The 19,702-nt window shown below is 62.9% G+C and overlaps 1 protein-coding gene across 4 annotated transcripts in view; it reads right to left on the bottom strand.

The window, feature by feature from the left end:
• Window positions 1-19,702, bottom strand: part of SNX8 (sorting nexin 8) — a 24,187-nt gene extending 4,485 nt beyond the window's left edge. For 2 of the 4 annotated variants that reach the window (XM_081091718.1, XM_081091719.1), the window contains exons 1-8: window positions 19,588-19,696; window positions 8,786-8,976; window positions 6,788-6,905; window positions 5,047-5,168; window positions 4,657-4,737; window positions 3,184-3,344; window positions 2,472-2,604; window positions 1,058-1,117 (exon numbers count right to left, since the gene is read on the bottom strand). In XM_081091718.1, the coding sequence (XP_080947844.1) occupies window positions 1,058-1,117; window positions 2,472-2,604; window positions 3,184-3,344; window positions 4,657-4,737; window positions 5,047-5,168; window positions 6,788-6,905; window positions 8,786-8,976; window positions 19,588-19,681 (960 nt within the window). In that variant the 5' untranslated portion in view covers window positions 19,682-19,696. Of the gene's footprint in view, window positions 1-1,057; window positions 1,127-2,471; window positions 2,605-3,183; window positions 3,345-4,656; window positions 4,738-5,046; window positions 5,169-6,787; window positions 6,906-8,785; window positions 8,977-19,587 lie in introns of all 4 variants that reach the window. The other 2 variants (XM_081091720.1, XM_081091717.1) reach the window with 2 other exon arrangements.

Below are 19,702 nucleotides of genomic sequence, written 5' to 3'. Positions count from 1 at the left end.
CCTGAGCTCAGCACAAAGGGCTCTGGGCTTCACAGGTCAGACGTCCCGTCAGGAAGCCCCACAGGCAGAACGCCCCACGGGGCTGAGGCCAGCACCTCAGGCGCCCACCCCCCCACAGGCAGAACCGCCCCGCAGGGCTGAGGCCAGCACCCCGGGCGCCCACCCCCCCACAGGCAGAACTGCCCCATGGGGCTGAGGCCAGCACCCCGGGCGCCCACCCCCCCACAGGCAGAACCGCCCCACGGGGCTGAGGCCAGCACCCCAGGCGCCCACCCCCCCACAGGCAGAACCGCCCCGCAGGGCTGAGGCCAGCACCCCGGGCGCCCACCCCCCCCACAGGCAGAACCGCCCCACGGGGCTGAGGCCAGCACCCCGGGCGCCTCACCCACCCCAGACAGAACCGCCCCGCAGGGCTGGGGCGGCACCCCGGGCCCGGCGCCCCTCCTCCCCCACAGGCGAGCTCCTCTGCACAGGGAAGCCCTCGCCTGCTCACAGGGCCAGGCCATCCCCACAGGCACACGTGCACGCACTCACATGCATGCACTCACACACAGAGAGACGTGAACACACACGCATTCATCCACACATGCATACACATGCAAACACACTCACATGGAGACATATACACAGACACAGACATACACACAAACACACATACATTCAAACAGGCACACACAGAGACATACACGCAAACACGCATGCACTCACACAGAGACATGCACGCACTCACAGAGACACATATACACGTGCAAACAGACATGCACACACTCACACAGAGGCATACACACATATACACACGTGAACACGGACATGCACATGCACACAGAGACATGCATACATGCACACGAACACATACACATGCACACACTCAGAGACATACACACATATACACACACAAACACAGATATGCACATGCACAAAGAGAGACATACATACACACACGAACACATGCACACACACTCATACACACATTCAAACACAGACATACATATGCACACACTCACACAGAGACATACACATATGCATGCGTGAACACGCAGGCGCAGCTGAGACTCACCTTGTACGACTGGAGCAGGTCCAGGAAGAGGTTCAGCTTCTCCACCACGGCGTCCTCCTCCTGTTTGCCCTGGGAAACAGGCTGGTTACCTGGCGCCCAGCACAGGGCCCGGGACCTGCCCCAGAGCACGTGTCCGCAGGCCCCGCAGGCCCTTCCCTGGACCCAGCCCCCTACAGGCAGGCCCAGCACAAGGCAGAGAAGCCATGGATCCAGCAGTTGGATGAGAACACAGCCTCACCCCGCCCCCGCCCACATGTGCTCACCGTCCAGCACTGCGTGTCCCTCCCGCGCTCCAAAGCCCACATCGCCCACGCACACCAGGAGAGCCGGGTGCCGCAACACCCTCCCAGCAGCTCCCCAGGTGGAACATGGGCTCGGGGAAACAGGGTCCCACTATAACATCGAGAGCTTGTGTGGCCGACCGTGGAAAGCTCACCCCAAAGCCCACAGCGGGGAGAGGTGAGGAGGGCAAGTCTGATGGGGATACTAGCAGTGGCCTGGGAGCCTGGGGCTCCTGCCAGGCTGGGCACCAACTGGGGGGCCCGGAGTCCCTCAGGTCCCCCGCATGCCTGGCCTTAGGGGTTCCAGGCCACTGCAGCCCACACCCACAGCCACGTGCTAATCAGTGAGGTTCCAGGAAAGTACCCAGGGACCAGAGCCCGGCCCCTCCTGACCGGGAGAGGAGCCCGAACGGAGCAGGGCACTCGGGGCTCCCTCCTGGCCGTGTCATCTGCCAACAGACCCCTGCTGGCCCCAGGCCGCACGCAACCCCGCACACCGCACCCACGCCATTACCAAAGGCACACATCCTGTCCACAACGCACCCACAGGCTGGGCGGTTCCCTAGGCCTCCCGGCCGGTCTGGGGAGAACAACCAGGATCCATTCTTACAGTTGCGACCACCAGCCCCAGATGCCTCCGCGCTCAGCAAGCGTGAAAAGGGCCGTAGCTGAGTCGGAGAAAGTCCTGATGGGCGGTGGTCTGACCCGGTTTCGTGTTAGAACTAATTTCACATCAACGTGAAAACCACCAAGGTCAGCGAGGCTGCGGGAAACGACACCCTTCGTCCGTGAGCTCAGAGCAGAGCCTGGAGCCGGAGGGGCCTGGAGCGGAGGGGCCTGGAGCGGAGGGGCCTGGAGCCGGAGGGGCCTGGAGCCGGAGGGGCCTGGAGCCGGAGGGGCCTGGAGCCGGAGGGGCCGCTCCTCGCTCCACATCAGGGCCGACCTCCGCCCTCTCTAGGCGGGAGCAGCCTCAAGGCTGAATCAGAAAAGACGCTAAAACTGACCCAGAGAGGGACCTGCATCCTGCACCGGGGTTCCAGGGGCCCCCAAGCCCCGAGGCTCCCTGGGAAGAGGGAGCCGTGTGGCCACGGCCCGGCGCTCTGGAGCGGGTGCGGCGGGCGCCCGTCACTCACCTGCTGTGCGGCCTTGTCTGCGAGCACAGCGAACTCCACGGACAGGCCTTTCAGCGCCTGCTTCAGGGACCCCCACGTGCTACTGTTCAGAGCGGCCCAGGAGGGGAGCGGGGTCGTGTCGGACCCTAAAGCGCTGAAGGAGAACGCAACAGGAGACACTCAGGGCCCGGAAGCTGCTGGCAGTCCAAGCTGACACCGGCCTCCGCCCAACACGTCACGGGGTCCCCGCACGTCTCCTGACCAGACCCTCGCTGCTCAGCGGCCACGGGACACCTGGGGGCTGCGGGGAGGAAGGGCCTCAGCCCAGAACCGCTCTCCCACTCCTCCCGAGGCCTCTGCGGGCGCAGGGCGGGCCTGGGAGCCAGTCCTCTGTGGAGGGCGGAGTCCGGGGAAGGCCTCTCCTGGGGGCGGGGCGGGGGGGGGGGGGCGGGCAGCCACAGCCGCCATGACCTTCCCAAGGTCAAACCAATCAGAGGTCTAACCCTGACAGCAGGGAAATGGCCTACGAGGAGCCGGCAAGCGCCGTGTGTGGGAATCGAGGCTTCTGCCTAAACTCTCCACCTCTCCTTCTAGGGGTGAGCCCCATGTGCACCCCTCCCCTCCCTGCAGGAGCGGGACAGGTCAGAACAGGGTGATGATGGGAAATGCATCAGCCCAGCACCAAAGCCTAAGGCCCCTCCCACCTCGGCCCGCGAGCCTCCGGGCCACCTGCCTCAGTTCCCTCCCGAAGATGAGGAGGTCGGCAGCGTTGTCGATGGCCCTGGCCGCCATCCGCTCGGCCCGGTCGCGGAGCTTGTAGAAGCTGTTGTAGACGCTCCGGACCAGCTCCCGGCTGACCGCGAACTGCGTCTGGATGTCGGCGGGGAGGAAGTCCTGGTGGGAGGAGAGGGGGCTGTGACCATGAACCACCACACGTGGACGCTCTCAGCACAGGAGACCCAGAGGACACGGGCTCCCAAATCCAGGTCCCATGGGGACCAGCCGGGGTCCTGCACCCCAGCGTGGGTAAGAGAAACAAACATCGCCGCACACATGGCGCACACAGCACACGGCATACACAGCACACGGCATACACAGCACACACAGCACATGGCATACACAGTAAACACTGCACACACGGCACACACAGCACATGGCATACACAGCACACACAGCACACACGGTAAACACGGCACACAGCACATGGCATACACAGCACACGTGGCACACACAGTAAACACGGCACACACGGCACACAGCACACACCAGTACACGTGGCACACACGGCGCACACAGAACATGGCACACACAGAACATGGCACACACGGTAAACACAGCACACATGGCACACAGTGAACACGGCACACACGGCACACATGGCACACAGCACACACCAGTACACGTGGCACACATGGCGCACACGGCACACAGAATACATACGGCACACATGGTGCACACAGCACATGGCACACACAGTAAACACGGCACACATGGCACACACGGCACACGGCATACACGGCACACACAGTAAACACGGCACACACGGTGCACACAGCACACACCAGTACACGGGGCACACATGGCGCACACAGTACATAGCACACGGCACACAAGGCACACACAGCTGAACGACCAGCGAGGCTACGACTCCAGCGTCCCCTGAAGCTGATGAAACCAGAGGCCTGCAGAAACACCGGGCACAGCCTGCGACTTGCAGTGGAGAGAGGAGAATGGGACGGGCCGTCAGGGGAGGAGGCCTCGCAGCCACGTCCCACCAGCCTGACGCTGACGGCATCACCCTCAGGAAGCAGGGGCTCAGGGCGTGAAGGAAGGCCTAGGGCGTGCTCACGTGGAGAAGCAGCGGAAGCAGGAAAAGAGCTGCCAACAGCTGCCTTAACCCTTCGGGAAAGACTGGATGAACTGACGTTAACGTGAACCAGGCGAAGACCGAGCCCCGGAAATCCGAAAGGCTGGCCACCGAGCTCGTGTCCACCTGAGTCACGACCGCACAGCCTGGTGTCCGGCCGCACAGCTCAGACGTCTGACCTCCGAGGTGGCCCCTGCAGCCTGGCCCCTCCCGGCACAGTGGGTATGGCCCCGGCCACGGAGCGGGGGCAATGCGAAGGCATGGCGGGTCTCTGCCCCCTGCACCCCTCCATGTGGCAAGGCTGCCTGGCCACTGGAGTCGGACCCCAACAGACGGTACCTTGGCCCGAGTCGCCAGCTTACAGTTCAGGAACTCGTCGCCCACGCACTGAGCCGACTCCTTCAACTTGCTCTGCACGTCCTGCGAAAGGAGAGAGAGGCCGCTGACCGCCACGGCCGCCGACAGTCCGAGACCGGTCGTCCAAGCAGGGCTCAGCCCGCCCGAGGGAGGCGCTCCCCGTCCGCCTGAACATGCGACCCGCACTCTCCGGCCACCTCCAGCCTGCGCTCCCCACTGCTCTCCAGCCCAGGTCCCACCTGCAGAGAGCAGCCCAGCCCCAAGCCACGATGGAGGAGCCTCCAACCCCCCCCCCCCACTGCCCCATCTCAGGGCAGGAAACCCGGGCACAGGGCAAGCGGGCAGCAGGCCCCGGCCCAGGGCGGTACTCACGGGGCCGCTGAAGCACAGGAACAGCCTGAGGACTTCGTCCTCCGAGAAGGGGGGGTGCCGGGCCACCAGGTTGATGAAGCGCTTCAGGGCCCTCCTCCGCGCCTCGATGAACTCCCTGTCCGCTGCAGGCAGAGCTCGGTCACACCGGGTCTGGGCGCCCCCTCGGGCGGGGACCCTGCACTCTCCACACGGCAGCCCCGGGGGGGCGGGCACGCCACAGAGGCTGCGGGAGGAGGAGCAGAGCCCCCTCACCCACCCCACAAACGCGTGGTCGGGCGGCCGAGGGAAGCCGGGAGCCCGTTCTTCCGACCCCGCGTCTGCGCACATGGCAGACGCCGTCACCTCCGACAGGGAAGGGCGTGCCACACACCATTCTCCCAGCTCTCCCTTCACCTCACTGCCGCTCCCCCTGGATGGAACCCATTAACAGGCCTCACCGGGCTCAATACTTTTCCTTCAGAAAGCAAAGCCGCCCGCGCGCACCTTGAGGTGCTTAGTCTGGCCCTAAAGAGAAACCGTCTAAAAGGTCATTGCCAAGTTACTGTGGAGCGCCCCCGGGGAAGCAGGAGCCCTGCGCAGAGGCCGGGCTGTCCCCGATGCGCAACTGGGCTGTGCCTGCTGCTCCAGGCTCGAGACTCCACCCCACTCGCCGACCCGCCAACCCTGGCGCCTGGGTCTCAGCAAGCACCCTCTCCGGGGACTCGGCCCCACAGGCCCTGTGAGCGAGTGTCCTGCGGGCTCCCACGGGCGGGAAAGTCCCTTCTCTAGACCTGGGACAGCCGGCGGCCAGGAGGGGGACAGATGGCGGCCAGGAGGGGGACAGCTGGCGGCCAGGAGGGGGACAGCCGGCGGCCAGGAGGGGGACAGCCGGCGGCCAGGAGGGGGACAGTTGGCGGCCAGGAGGGGGACAGCCGGCGGCCAGGAGGGGGACAGATGGCGGCCAGGAGGGGGACAGCTGGCGGCCAGGAGGGGGACAGCCGGCGGCCAGGAGGGGGACAGCCGGCGGCCAGGAGGGGGACAGTTGGCAGCCAGGAGGGGGACAGCCAGCGGCCAGGAGGGGGACAGCCGGCGGCCAGGAGGGGGACAGTGTGTACGGACAAGGTTGGTTTCAGAAACTGGAAACTATCAAATCTCAAACTCGTTTCCCATTCAGAGACGTCGTACTTGAGAATCTCAGCGGCCGGCCCTGGGCGTGCGCCCTCTCCAGTGCATTCCAGGTCGGGGACAGGCCGTGGGACCGAGGTCACCAAGACAGGACAGGAGGCAGCCGCCGTCCCCGCACCCGCACCCGCACCCGCACCCGCAGAAACAGGCCAGGCAGGACAGGGGCCTGGGCCTGGCCCCAGGGAAGTGCAGGGGCAGCAACGCCGACGGCCTTTTTATCTCCTCTCAGAGGCAGGTCAGATTGGAGGCCCCTGCACTCCCCGCTCCCTGAGAAACCACCCACTCACTCCCGGGAGCAGGCAGAGCAGGCTGCTCGGGCCTCCCGCAGGGGCTCCCGATGGACGTGCTGGCCGCGGCCAGGAAGCAGCTGGCGGTCCGCTCCTTCCCGGGCACAGCGGGCCTCCGTCAGTCACCGAGCAGAGGCCCGCGGAGGCCACGGGTACCGGTGCCCGGCCCGTGAACGGATTACCGAGGGGCAAGCGCTGTGCCAGGGATGACGGCCCAGAGCGGAGGGTGGGCCCAGCACCCGGGGCAGCCCCTCCTGACAGCCCCTCTCCCCCCGCAGGCCCAGCTGTACCTCCCAGCATCCTCTTGGGCGGCAGGGCAGGCACCATGCGGTAGGGGAACTTCTGCAGCAGCAGCGCGTGGAAGACCACGAAGTCGTTGTACCGTCTGTACACGGAAGCCCGGAAGCGCTGCAAGGCCAGGTCCGCCTCAGCCGTGGCACCAGCAGGTCCACCTCCCAGCAGGACCCACGGAAGTGACACCTCCCTCCCTCGTGTGCCCACCACCCCACCACGGCCTCCACCGAAGGCAGACCCCACTCCCTTGTCTGGTAACGCAGCCGCTACACACTGCGCAGCCCGATGTCACGGAACCACATCACCTGGATCCGAGAGAGAACAGCGCATTCCTTTGTTTTAATCCTCACCCGAGGATATCTTTCCATTGATTTTTAGAGAGCGGAAGGGAAAGGGAGAGACGGAGAGAAACAACGATGTGAGAGAGACACATCGATTGGTTGCCTCCTGCACACCCCAGGCCAGGGCCAGGAGCCGCAACTGAGGTACGTGCCCTTGACCAGAATCGAACCCGGGACCTTTCAGTCCGCAGGCCAACACTGTACCCACTGAGCCACACCAGCCAGGGTGAACAGTGCATTCGTTAGTTCACTGGGGGGTGTCCTCAACACACACCTGCAAATAACGCTGAGACAGCAGCTCCGCCCCCCAGCGTCAGACCAGACACGGAACGTGGACTGAAATGGGGTGCACAGAGGGCTGTGGACCTGTGGGCCCAGTGCTGGGGAGGCTGCCGGCTGCAGAGGACAGCGTCCTCGTCACCAGGGAAGCCGGGCTGGGTCCAGCATAACCAGAGCTCACAGGAGAACTGTGTGTGCGCAGCTGTGCCTCAAGCTCAACATGCCCCTAGTCGGTGTGGCTCACCGGATAGAGCGTCGGCCTGCGGACTGAAGGGTCCCAGGTTGACTCCAGTCGAGGGCACAGGCCCGGGTTGTGGGCTCGATCCCCAGGAGAGGGGGTGCAGGAGGCAGCTGATCAATGATTCTCTCTCACTGATGTTTCTCTCTCTCTCCCTTCCTCTCTGAAATCAATAAAAAAATAAAATAAATGAAAATAAAGTTCAACATGCTACACTGATCGCTAATAACATTACTCAGCAGAAAAACCGGTCTGAGGGGGCTACACGCCGAGTGATTCCGAGTCTGTGACGCTCTGGAAAAGGCAAAACTGTGAGGGCAGGGACGGTCAGTGGTTGCCCGGGGTTACGGGACGAGGAGAGGGGTGAGCAGGTGGAGCCCCAGACACCAGGCAGTGAAACTGCCCTGCAGAACACGACACGGTCATGGGACACGTCATATGCATTTGCCCAAACCCACAGCACGTCAACCCCGAGGGGCCCGTGGGCCACGGCAGGTGACAGGGCGGGTCGGTGCCGCTCGCCAAGGGGAGCCAGTGCCCCACGCGGGGGGGAGGTGGCCACGGAGGCCGCGCATGGGGGCCAGGCCGTGGGAGAGTCCGTACCTTCTGCTTCACTTTGCTGTGGCCTAAAACCACCCCCACGAGAGCGTCTGTAAAAAGCACTGACTATGTGGGTGGGAAGAAACAGGAAGTTGGGGGTGTCCACGCTACTTGGGATCCTGCCGATGAGGCTGCCCGGGGCAGGGGTTCAAGGGGGGCTAGGCCACAAGCAGACAGCGGGCCGGCCCTGCCGGCGGCTCCGTGGTTAGAGCGCCGGCCCCTGCACTGAAGAGTCGCAAAGTCAATGCCCAGTGAAGGGCACGTGCCTGGGTGATAATTCACTCCCCGCGCCCGGTCCGGGTGTGTGGGGGGGGCAACCAGTCAAGGTCTCTCTCTCACATCAAGGTCTCTCTCTCTTCCCCTCTCCCCTCCCTCCCTTCCTCTCTCTGAAAAGCAATGAAGAGAGTATCCTCAGGTGAGGACTCACCAAAAAAAAAAAAAAGACGCAGGGACTCGCCCCCGGCAAGGCCCTGCCATCCCCTGGGCCTGTCCCCGAGGCCCGGCCCGGCCGCCCGCCCCGCCCCACCCGCGGTTACCTGGCTGGACACCTCGTACTCCACATGCTTGAGGAAGAGGCCCTTCTTCTCGGGGATGAGCTCCACCTGCACGGAGTCGCGGGCCAGCAGCTCCTGCAGTGTGTGCGAGAGCAGCAGCGGGTTGCCCGGCGGCACCTGCATCCGCCTGGGGTCCGGGTCCCGGCGCTCGCTGGCCGGGGGCGTGGGCAGGCCTGCAGGAGAGAAGGCGGCGCTCAGTAGGACCGGCCGCTCAGAAAGCGGGGCTCCCGCCAGCTCTCGGTCCCCGCACGGTCAGGGAGCCCAGCACAGAGCCCCGGGCCAGGCACCCGCAAACCCCACGCCCACCTGGGTCACACCCGTCATTCACGCGCGAGTGGCACTCAGGCCAGGCCCTGCCCCAGGGCCCGCCTGCACGCAGACCAGCACACACACCCACGTTCCCGGTCCCGTTTCAACGTGGGAGGAAGGGAGGTGACGGACGGTGGTGCGCCAGAGGCTCCAACAAGAGCCGGCCGCGTGCTTGTCTGCGCGTCCGTTTCTACCACACGCACCCCCTTCCCCTGTGAAACTCATTCACATGTAAGACCCCGTGTGTGCGTAGGGCTCGGTCCCCGATCCTGCAAATCAGAGAACCAAGCCCCAACGTCCGCTCCTCGCCAAGGAGAGCGCACGCCCCACCACAGCGGGCAGCCCGCGACCTGGCAAAGGCACGCAGGACATCACGCAGGCAGCCCGGTTCCCGTACAGAGTCCCAGAGAGGAGAGTCCTTTCCGTGAGGGTCTAAGTCCAGGGCCGCAGGGAAGGTCTTTTCCAGGAAGGACAGCAAAGCGAGGGTCTTTCTTCTCCCAGTTCCCCACGGAGCGGCCGGCGCCTGCTGTGGCTGAACCCTCACAGCCTCGGCCGGACGCGGCAGAGCCGATGCCGCCTCACTGCCAGCTGCGAGCTGCTCGGCGTGTGAGGAGGTAAAACGCGGCCGCCTTTCACCACCGCAGCTTCAGAGAGAAAAGGAGCCCGGCCTCGCCGTTCCTGGGGAGCCCCAGGGGCCCGTGGAAACCACGGACACTCAGCAGCGAGAGCTCTGAGGCCTGAGTGCCCGGGGCCGCCTCGGGGCAGCGTCCCTCCGGGACTGAGCAGCCCGCGGCGGGGGCCTGGCCCTCCCAGCTGCACCTGCGTCTCCCCCTTCACGCCTGTGCTGCGGCCTCCCACCAAGCACCCCGCGTCGCAGCAGAGGAGCACGTGTGCAACTTGTTAAAACGTGTGTGTCCACATGCGCACATGTGTAGGCATGTGTGTGCAGGAGGAGTGTGTGCATGTATCTGAGTGTGCATTTGGGGTGTGCATGTATGTGTTGAGTGCGTATGTTTATGAATGCATGTGTATATAAGCATGCATAAGTCTGTGCGTACAAATGTGCATACATGTGTGCATGTGGGGGTGTGGCTATGTATATGAGTGTGTGTGAGCATGTATATGTCTGTGAGTGTGTGTACGTGTATGCATGTGTGAGTGTGTACATGTGAGTGTGTGCAGTCCTGCTCCGCCAAGGCGGCCATCCACAGACGTCATGGTGAGACATCGGTGCACACAGCTGCCAGCCCTCATCGGACCCGCGGCAGTCCCCGCCGGGTCTGCACCGCACAGTCCGGCTCCAGGCCCGTCAGCAGTGACATCTGAGCCCTGCTCATCAGAGTCCAAAGGGCCAGGAAACACGCAGGTCTGCCCAGTGAGCCGTGCCCTCTAAGCCAAAGCCAACCTCACTCAGCAAATGCTGACGGGGCAGAGGTCACAGGCGGGGGGCGGGGGAGGGGGGGAGTGGCCGTTCTGCCCAGCGGGCACAGGCCGGCCACTCACAGGCAGCCCTGCCCCATGTGGAGGGGCGGCACTGAGCACCGGGGTCCCCTAACTCGTGGCCAGGCCCTCCCTGGGCGCTCCCCGCTGGCAGAGCCCCTCTGTGTGAGGAAGGGTCGCCTGGCGCCACAGGCAGCAGGGAGGAAGGTCCTGCCCCCCTTTTTTTTTTAAATTGATGTCAGAGGGGAAGGGAGAGGGAGAGAGAGAGGGAGAGAAACATCAAAGATGAGAGAGAATCATGGACCCGCTGCCCCCTGCACGCCCCACAATGGGGATCGAGCCAGCAACCCGGGCAGGAGCCCTGACCGGGAATCGAACCCTGACCTCCTGGTTCTTTAATAGGTCAACGCTCAACCCTGAGCCATGCCGGCCGGGCAAGAATCGGAAATTCTAACAAGTTCCCGGTGAGGCTGCTGGTCAGGGGCACAGCTGAGTCGCTGCCACAGGGCGAGCCGAGGGAGGGGATCCGATGCCCCAAACCTAACAGAGCGGGCGCTCGGGCAGCTGGCACTGGCACTCACTCCCGGTGGGGATGACGGTGATGCGCGATGGCCTCACCATTCAGCAAGCATTCTCTAACCCAGACGACGCCCCACGGGGACAACACGAAGGGGACAACACGGGGACAACCAACGTCCCTCCAGGCTCACGAGACCGGTTCCTCCTCTGATTAAAACGTCTCCAAGCGACTCTGTTGTTCTCAATTGACATGACACACTGTTCTCAGGAAGTGGAAGCAGAAGTTTCCTCGTCCTTATCGCGGCCTCGGCCTCAGAATCGAGGGCTCAGCAGATTGGGGGGGGGGGGTCAAGACACCCTGGCGCCGCACAGCGGGAAGCAGCCGTCCCTCCTGCAGGCGGCTCTCCCTGAGAAGTCACCGCCAGCGCCAGTCCTTGCACTGCCCTTAACCCCGGGCTCAATTAACAGAAGCTTCCCATGCCTCACCTTGCCGCTGACTGACTTGTCTTGTGACCACTCACTGTGCTAACGTTACCGTTGGCTGGGACTCGGGCCGCCGTCTGTGTCCGCCGTGCCTGGGCCGCGGCAGACGTGCTTCCAACACCCAGCGTGTCTGCACGCCCACGTTTCTCTCCCCTTTCCCCGCAACAGCAAGCCGCCCAGCGAGCCACGCAAACGGTGGGGCAAGCAGCGCTGCTTCCAGCGGGCCTTGCTTCCAGTATCCTTCTAAGTCCAGTTACATTTCAGAGACGAGAAGCTTTCCCATCTCCCCACACGGTGTGTGTACCCGAAACACGGCACGGAGAAACCACCGCTCTCGGTCCCTCGGGCCTCCCTGGGTGTCAGCTGAGAACTTCGGCCCCCGACACGGTGCAAACAGCACTGTGTCAGCGAAGTGTCTCCAGGCCGGTGAGCCCTCCATGCTCTCACCACGGGCTCCGTCGGCCACCGGGAGAACCGAGCGCAGCACCAAACGCCGCTGACACCGGAGCCACTGCTGACCAAGCGCCTCGGCGCCCGGAACCTTCCCGGGGCCTCAGCCAGCATCCTCTAAGCAGGGCAGGGCCTTTCTTCTGCCAACGGCCACTCGGGTATTTGTAACGTCACTCGCTTCATACGCTTCACTTCGTAAAGATGTATGTTGCTATGAAAAAGCTCCCGGCTGACTGAGTCTCGAGTCCGCCTGCGGGTGCCTTGGCAGGGCCGGACCAAAGGATTTCTCGGGCGTACACAGCCCGCGGGCCAGACGTTCCCCACCCCCACCCCTGCAGCCCTCCCAGCAGCTACTGTGACCCCATTTCACAGACATGAACCAGAGTCCCACTGGTCACAGAGACGCTGGATTGGTCATCCTGGGACCTGTGACACGGGTGACCACACAGACACACACACACTCCCTCATGCACACTCACATACATGCACACACACTCATGCACACTTGCACACTCATGCATACACACACATATACATTTTCAAGTTGAGAGTGGCTGTTCCTCCCTGAGGGAGAGGCAAGGGCCCAGACCACAAAGGGGGGAAAAAATCCCTGGTCTGTTGCTTCAGACGTCAGAAAACGAAGTCAAAGCCGACACTGTCACCTGCCAGGTGATCCCTGACCCACCTGGAGCGCAGGGAGCCGGCAGTGGGGCCTGGAGCGCCGGTTCCCGGGGTCTCCCTGCATCGTTAGCTGGAGAGGCAGTGACTTTCTGCAAAGTTTAGGGGGAGACTACTTTGGCTAATTTGGGGGATCTTGGAATAACTTACACTGTAGGAGTTCAAAGTTCAAAACAAAAAAAATTCCTTGTCTCTAAGTTCAACCGTTTTTGGTTTTCGTTCTTAAACCTCATCCTGGGTCTGGCTGTTCAGTCTGAAAGTGGCTCAGGTTTTCTAGAACCTTCAGACATGAAACGGAAATATTCCAAATCCCCCGACGGGACCGTGTGGATCCCAGGCAGTGCTCATGCGGACCCTGGCTCCAACCACATCCAGGCTCCTGCCCGAGCCCCAGTCACCCCACAGAGCCCATTTACCCACCATTCGCTGACACACGCAGGGACCCCAGAGGGAGGACGGGACCCCTGCCTTCCAGCCGCCCGCCAAGTCCACACCCAGAATGCAGTGCGCCAACCAGAAAGCATCGCCTGGGGAGCCGGCGTGGGCAGACTGGGAACCGGGCAGACGTCCAGTGAGACCCCTGTGTCGCCAGCGTTTCCCGCCACAGCACCTGTGCTGGTCTGGAGCCTCGCTCTCTGTGCAAAGAGGCTCCTTGCCCGGCCCGCGTGGCTCAGTGGTTGAGCGTTGACCCATGAACCAGGAGGTGGCTGGTTTGATTCCAGGTCAGGGCACAGGCCCGGGTTTCGGGCTCCATCCCCAGTGTGGGAGGCAGCCAATCGATGTTTCTCTCTCTCCATCCTCCTCCCTTCCTCTCTCTCTAAAAAAAAAAAAATCAACAAAACATATTTAAAAAGAAAAAGGAGAAGGCTCGCCTCTCCCCTGGGATGTGCCCAGAGCTCCTGGCTCCCTGCGGGAAGCGGAGCCCTGCCAGCACCGACGAGGGAACGGGCTGAGCACGGGCTCAGCGCCGGCCTCGCCTGGACGCCAGCGCGGGCGGGTCCCGGCTCCCGGCTGCCCTGCGCACTGTCTGTGGGCGCGGAGCAGGGCTGACCCCCAAACTCTGCTGCAACGGCTCTTCCACCAAGCGCCTCCCGCAGCCACGCAGGGCCACGTGTCTCCTGTCCGTGTCACTGTTCACACACTCTCCCTTCCCGAGAAGAACGGCGCCTCCCAGGGCCCTGGGTGTCCGTGAGACGGGGCGCCCACCGTCGGTAAGGGAAGCCGCCGGGCGGGGGGCAGTCCGCCGGGAGCGGGGTCAGCGGGTGCTGAGGGAGGCACAGAGGCAGCCACGTGGACTGCGCCAGGAGCGGACATCGACCCCGTCCTAACTGCAGCCCGATGCCCGGGCTGGACCCCAGCTCCACCTTTACCAGCTGGCGGTCCCGGGCAAGGGATGGGCCTGCTGCATGCCTCGGTTTCCCCATCGGTAACATAAGGGTGACGGGACTGCTCCAGCCACAGGACCGCTGCAGGAGCAGTGCTCCGCACACAGGTCCCACGCAGGTGTCTAGAAGGCGTGGCTACCGGCACGGCCACGCTGCCACTGTTCTCTGCAAAGCTCTCCCTCCACGGGCCTCTCCTCCCGAGGAGCCCGCCCATCACAGTCCACCTCGGAGAAGCGTGTCCACGCCCCACGACACAGCTCAACCTTGACTTCCACAGGGACGTCCGCGAGACTCCCACGTCACGGCGGCCCCAGGAGGCAGAGGCGCGGGGCACACCCCGTCACACTGACCTTCCTGGATTCCCGCGAGCTGAGACGCAGCGTGGCTCCGCCCTCATGCACGGCACTGGCAGTGAGTGGCCAGCTCGGGGACAGCCGACCCGCAGCGCGGCCGGAATTTCTCCGGAGTCGGAGGTGCAATTGCGTCCCAAGGAAGTGCTCGGGCAGGAGCCACCTGACCCTCCGCCACCGCCCACGCCTCTGCTCCGAGCGGCAGGTGAGGCTCCCAGACACCCCTCCTGCTGCCACACAGACGCCGGGGCCCCGGAAGCAGCTGGACGCACCGGCGCCCTGGGCCGGGCCAGCCGCGCAGACAGACCCCAGGCGGGGCGGGACCCCTGCTGACTAACGCAGGACTCTGCCAGGAGGGATGCGAGACAATGCACCCTCTCCCCCTCTAAACGCCCCTCCACTGCTAACTGGAGAGTGAAACAGGGAGCCCAAACTTCCCACAAAACTATCCTCATGCCCGGCCCACAGGGCTCCATGTCTGAGCGTCAACCCATGAACCGGGAGGTCACGGTTCGATTCCCGTCAGGGCACAGGCCCGGGTTGTGGGCGTGGTCCCCACCGTGGGGCATGCAGGAGGCAGCCGGTCAGTGATTCTCTCTCACCGCTAATGTTTCTCTCTCTCTCCCTCCCTTCCATCTGAGATCAATAAAACCCTATGCTTGTCCATATCTGGGCCAGGCTGTGCTGTTGGCGAGCCCTCCGACTATGCCAGGGCCTCGGGTTCTCCCCGGCAGCGTCTGCTGTGAAACCGACAAACGGATCTTAGCCCTGACATTTCCACAAGGAACGTGGCCCGAGTCTGGCTGGGATGTCGCACTAACTCATGCAAAGGCCCCAAACACTACAGCGCCTCCGAGGGCAGCGTGATCACCACACGCCCGGGGTCGGCCCCACCTGCGCTCCGAGCCTCTCACCACGGGCGGCCACAGCAGGTCCTGCCTCTGGCCCCCGGCGGGAACGCGGCAAGCAGCTCTCCTGGGAGGCGTTTTCTCAGGAAGGGAAGATGAACACCCAAACAGAATTCCCCCGCCCGAGCACATCTCTTTCTTGCTAACCACAAACTCTGCCAAAATCTGTTCTACATAATCGTGCTTCCGTTACTTCCTCTTTTTCCGAATGGACACGTTTTACCTTGCAAATCGTGTGTGTGTGTGTGTGTGTGTGTGTGTGTGTGTGTGTGTGTGAGAGAGAGAGAGAGAGAGAGTGTGAGTGAGAGAGAGAGGCAGCGTGTAAAGATCATGACACAAACTTAAAGAACATCCACAGAACCACATTGAAAGGCGATACCATCCTAAAAAAAGGCCACGACAAAGACGCAAGTCTGCTCACACATCCGAGCCCTTTCTGTGCAGCAGGTACTCTAGGCCTGGGCCTGGGGGAGGAACCAGCTCCTTCCAGAGGAGCCGGGGTGGGAGCGTGTGGGAGGCAGGGAGGGGATCGCCGAGCGCGGGCAGAGCTGTGAGGTCCGAGTTCATCACAGGCCAGTGTGGAAGTCTTCAGAGCAACTCAGTGGACTCCACAAATGTATGAGGCAGGAGCGGGAGAGGGCGGCAGCGTGGAGGGCATGGAAATCGCCCGGCATGCAGGCAGGGCGGGCGGCGGCGGCGGGCGGCAAGGGTGACCGGCAGAGCTCTGGCCGTACCCCACAGGCCACCAGGAGGCAGCCGGGGGTTCTGCAAAGACACACGGCTGGGGAGCTTCCTGGTGGAATGAACGGAATGCCGCGGGATGCGCTGCTCAAGTGCAGACGGAAGCCACGCGCCTGTTCCCAAGACCGGGCTGGGGCGCGCAGGGTTGCGGAGAGCAGGGCCGGGCGCGCGGTGTGTCCCGTGCAAGTGTCTGTCGCGTGTGGTGCCATCGGACGGGACAAGCACGCGCATCACGTCCTCTCTGCCATTCTCACTGTCACAGTCGCTGAGTTTACGGCTTCGAGAGGCCCCAGGACAAGCGCTCCCCCCGCACCGGCCAGGAACAGAACGTCCTGGTCAGTCAGCTGCTTCGATAGCTAGAGCTTCAATAAACTCACAGAGGGCTACGTCCAAGTACAGGAAGAGCTGCTACACAAACCAGCAAGACAGAAAGGCACTCCCGTGAGAAAACAGGCAAAAGATAGGAACAGGCAGTCCAGAACCATCCACGGTGAAATTACTACAAGAAACTAAACTTCAAGGAACTAATTGATAGTCAAGGAGACGCCAATCGAAACAAAAATGAAACACTTTCTTCACTTGTCTAAGTCTGAAGGGAGTTTAAAAGACAGGATTTCGTGTTGATGAGCTTGTGGGAAAGGATGCGTTTAATCCACAGCTAATACTGTATAAACTGGCCATGGCCAACCAGCGGGTAATTGGTCAGTATCCACTAAAACAATGAGTGTGCAACCCAGCCGGCGTGGCTCGGTGGTTGAGCATTGACCTATGAACCAGGAGGTCATGGTTCGAGTCCTGGGCAGGGCACATGCCCGGGTTGCAGGCTCGATCCCCAGTGAGGGGTGTGCAGGAGGCAGCCGATCCATGATTCTCTCTCATCATTGATGTTTCTATCTCTCTCCCTCTCCTTTCCCTCTCTGAAATAAATAAAAATATGTGTATTTGAAAAAGTGTGTAAACCCTACGACCCTGCAACCTGCTCTTAGTGTATCTCAATAGTTGGCAGAATAATGGACCCAAGACAACCCCATGCTCACCCCCAGAACCTGGGGCTCTGTTAGGTTACATGGTAAAGGGCCCAGTGTAACCCCAGGGGCCCTGTCACATGGAACAGGGGACAGGACAGGGAGAACCAGAGATGACACATGGGAACGCTGTGGCCACAGCCACAGGGGAAAGGGCACCGGCCACAAGCCATCCCGAGGCCTCAGGAGCTGCAAAAGGCCGGGAAACGGGTCCCCCAGGGCCTCCAGGCGGAACGCAGCTGGGCCGCACTGGGGTTTAGCCCAGGAAAACCTACTTTCCACTACCAACCACCAGACTGTGAGGTGGTCGATGCGTGTGGCTTACGCCGCTGACGGTGCGGTAACCTGTCACCGCGGCCGCAGGAAACTAATACACTCCCCTGGGGAGGCACGGGCGTGGACGGGGAGGTGTGTGTCTTCTGAGCCCACAGACATAAAAAGGACACAAACAGGGCTGGCAGGGCCCCCCAAACTGAGAGCGACAGCCTCCTCCAGGAAAAAGAGGGGGACTGCATGGGGCCGAGACTTCCACCTAAACTGTAACGGTCTTTCTTTAAAAGAAAATGTGTTTGTGCATGTAGTTCACACTTCAACGTTAAATTCTTAGGAGGGACTGACCATTCACAGGTTAAAGGTCAGAGTTACAGTATGATAGGAAATGCTGAAAACCACAGGGAGCGCAGTCATTTTGTTTTTCTGACAATCCCAAAGGTGCTTCAGAGATGCAGGCCTCACGGTCCCCACAGTTAACGCCGACGATGGTGCTGGCCCCGCGGACACCACACCGGAGAAGCAGAAATTCGCTGCGTATCCGTAAACCACAACTCCCGCTTCCTCAACAGTGAAACCCAACCTCTCCTAAAGTGCGAGACGCACATCATCCCTGGACCAAGTTCACTCCCAAAGGCTGAGGTTCTCACACTCCAGCCCCCCGCCTCGCCCCCCCCCCACGACACGCCCCTGAACCGTGCCCACCCGGGCACTTGCCTCTGGCTTGGTTTTCCGAGTGTGCAAAGGTTTGCCCACCACTTCCCCTGCCTCACAGGACGGGCGAAGGTGTGGGATGGAAGGAAGTGACTGGCCACGTCCACGGTCCGTGGATCCCCTCTGAGACTCTCCCTGCTGCGGGAAAGCTGCCCTGTCCCCACCGGGAGCCGCCTAACGAAACCACGGGCCTCAAGGCAGGCCAGCTGCCTGGGAAGTCCCAGGAAGTCACAGGAGGGCGGTCGGGCCGTAAATGACACCGTCAGGGCAGCCATGGGTGAGCCTTGCATGAAGCACCCAGTGCAGTCAGTCCCTGCACCCACAAGAGGACACCCTGACGCCACCACACGCAGGGCCTCTGGGCTGCGTTACCCCGCGGGGAGAGAGCATTCCCACCCAATCACCACTTCCCGGGGTGACCGGCCAGGGGTCCAGGCTGGGCTCAAAGGTGTGACGTCATGAACACAGTGTTCTAACCGGCAGCGGGGCTATCACGTGCTTCCCCGCCCAGAGCTCCCAGCGAGGAGAAAGGCCAGGGGGCGGGGGCGAGGGGGCTGCTGTCCAGACTGACTCACCCAGGGCTTCCCATCACTTGGGCCAGCCCAGCGCAATGCCCAGCCCAGCGCAATGCCCCCCTCAACACCCCGGCAGCTTCAGCCTCCCTTTCCCCCAATGAACACACTAGAGCAGTGGTTCTCAACCTTCCTAACGCCACGACCCTTTCATACAGTTCCTCATGTTGCGGTGACCCCCAATTTCATTGTTACAAATTGAACTTAATTAAAGCATAGTGATTAATCACAAAAACAATATGTAATGATACAGGTGTTTTCCGATGGTCTTAGGCGACCCCTGTGAAAGGGTCGTTCGACCCCCAAAGGGGTGGCGACCCACAGGTTGAGAACCGCTGCACTAGAGCCTCCAGAACTCAGGGTCAGCTCGTCAGGCCCCCCCAGGCGGAGTCCCCCAACTGTGTGCCCCTCTGCCAAGAAGAAACGGCAAGTCACACCGACACCCACCGGCATGTCCCCTCCAGTGAGGGGAGGGCGGGGGCATTAAACAGGGCAGCCTGAGCAAGCCGCGCCGCCCGCATGCTTCTCGGTGTCCACGCCCATCCACTCCGAAGCGCACTTACGGGCAATGGGACGGTTTACGGAGGAGAGCGCCCACGTCCCGAGCGACCGGGGTACTGGCCGAGCCCCGCAGGTCCAGGCGCGGTGCCCACGCCGCGGGCAGGGCGGCACCGCAGAAGCGTGGGGCGGGCAGACGCGCTGCCCCGGGGTCCGGACAGCCCCGGGAAGACGCGGGCAGGAGTGCGCGGCGAGGTGCCAACCTGGACCGGTGCTCGGGCCCCAGGACCCGCGACCGCAGACCGGACGCCCGGAGCCACGCGCGCCCCTGGGAGCGGGCAAACCGACCGGGCGGGGCGCCCGGGAGGTAAGGGAGCCGAGGGCCGCGGGGTCCCCGGGGTCGCGGGCCCAAGTGCGCCGCCAGCCCGCCCGACCGCTTTACCTGCCGCCGGTAGATCTGCCTCTTCGTCCGCCTCCACCTCAGCGGCTGCCGTGACTGCCGCCGCGGGCAGCGGGTCCATCGCACCGCCAGTCATGTGAGGGCGCGCCACGTGACT

Source organism: Myotis nattereri (assembly GCF_964212035.1).
Source record: "Myotis nattereri genome assembly, chromosome: 5".
In the NCBI taxonomy this organism is placed as follows: Eukaryota; Metazoa; Chordata; class Mammalia; order Chiroptera; family Vespertilionidae; genus Myotis; species Myotis nattereri.
Note: the sequence above shows the minus strand (reverse complement) of the source record. Positions and strands in the feature narration are given on the sequence as shown.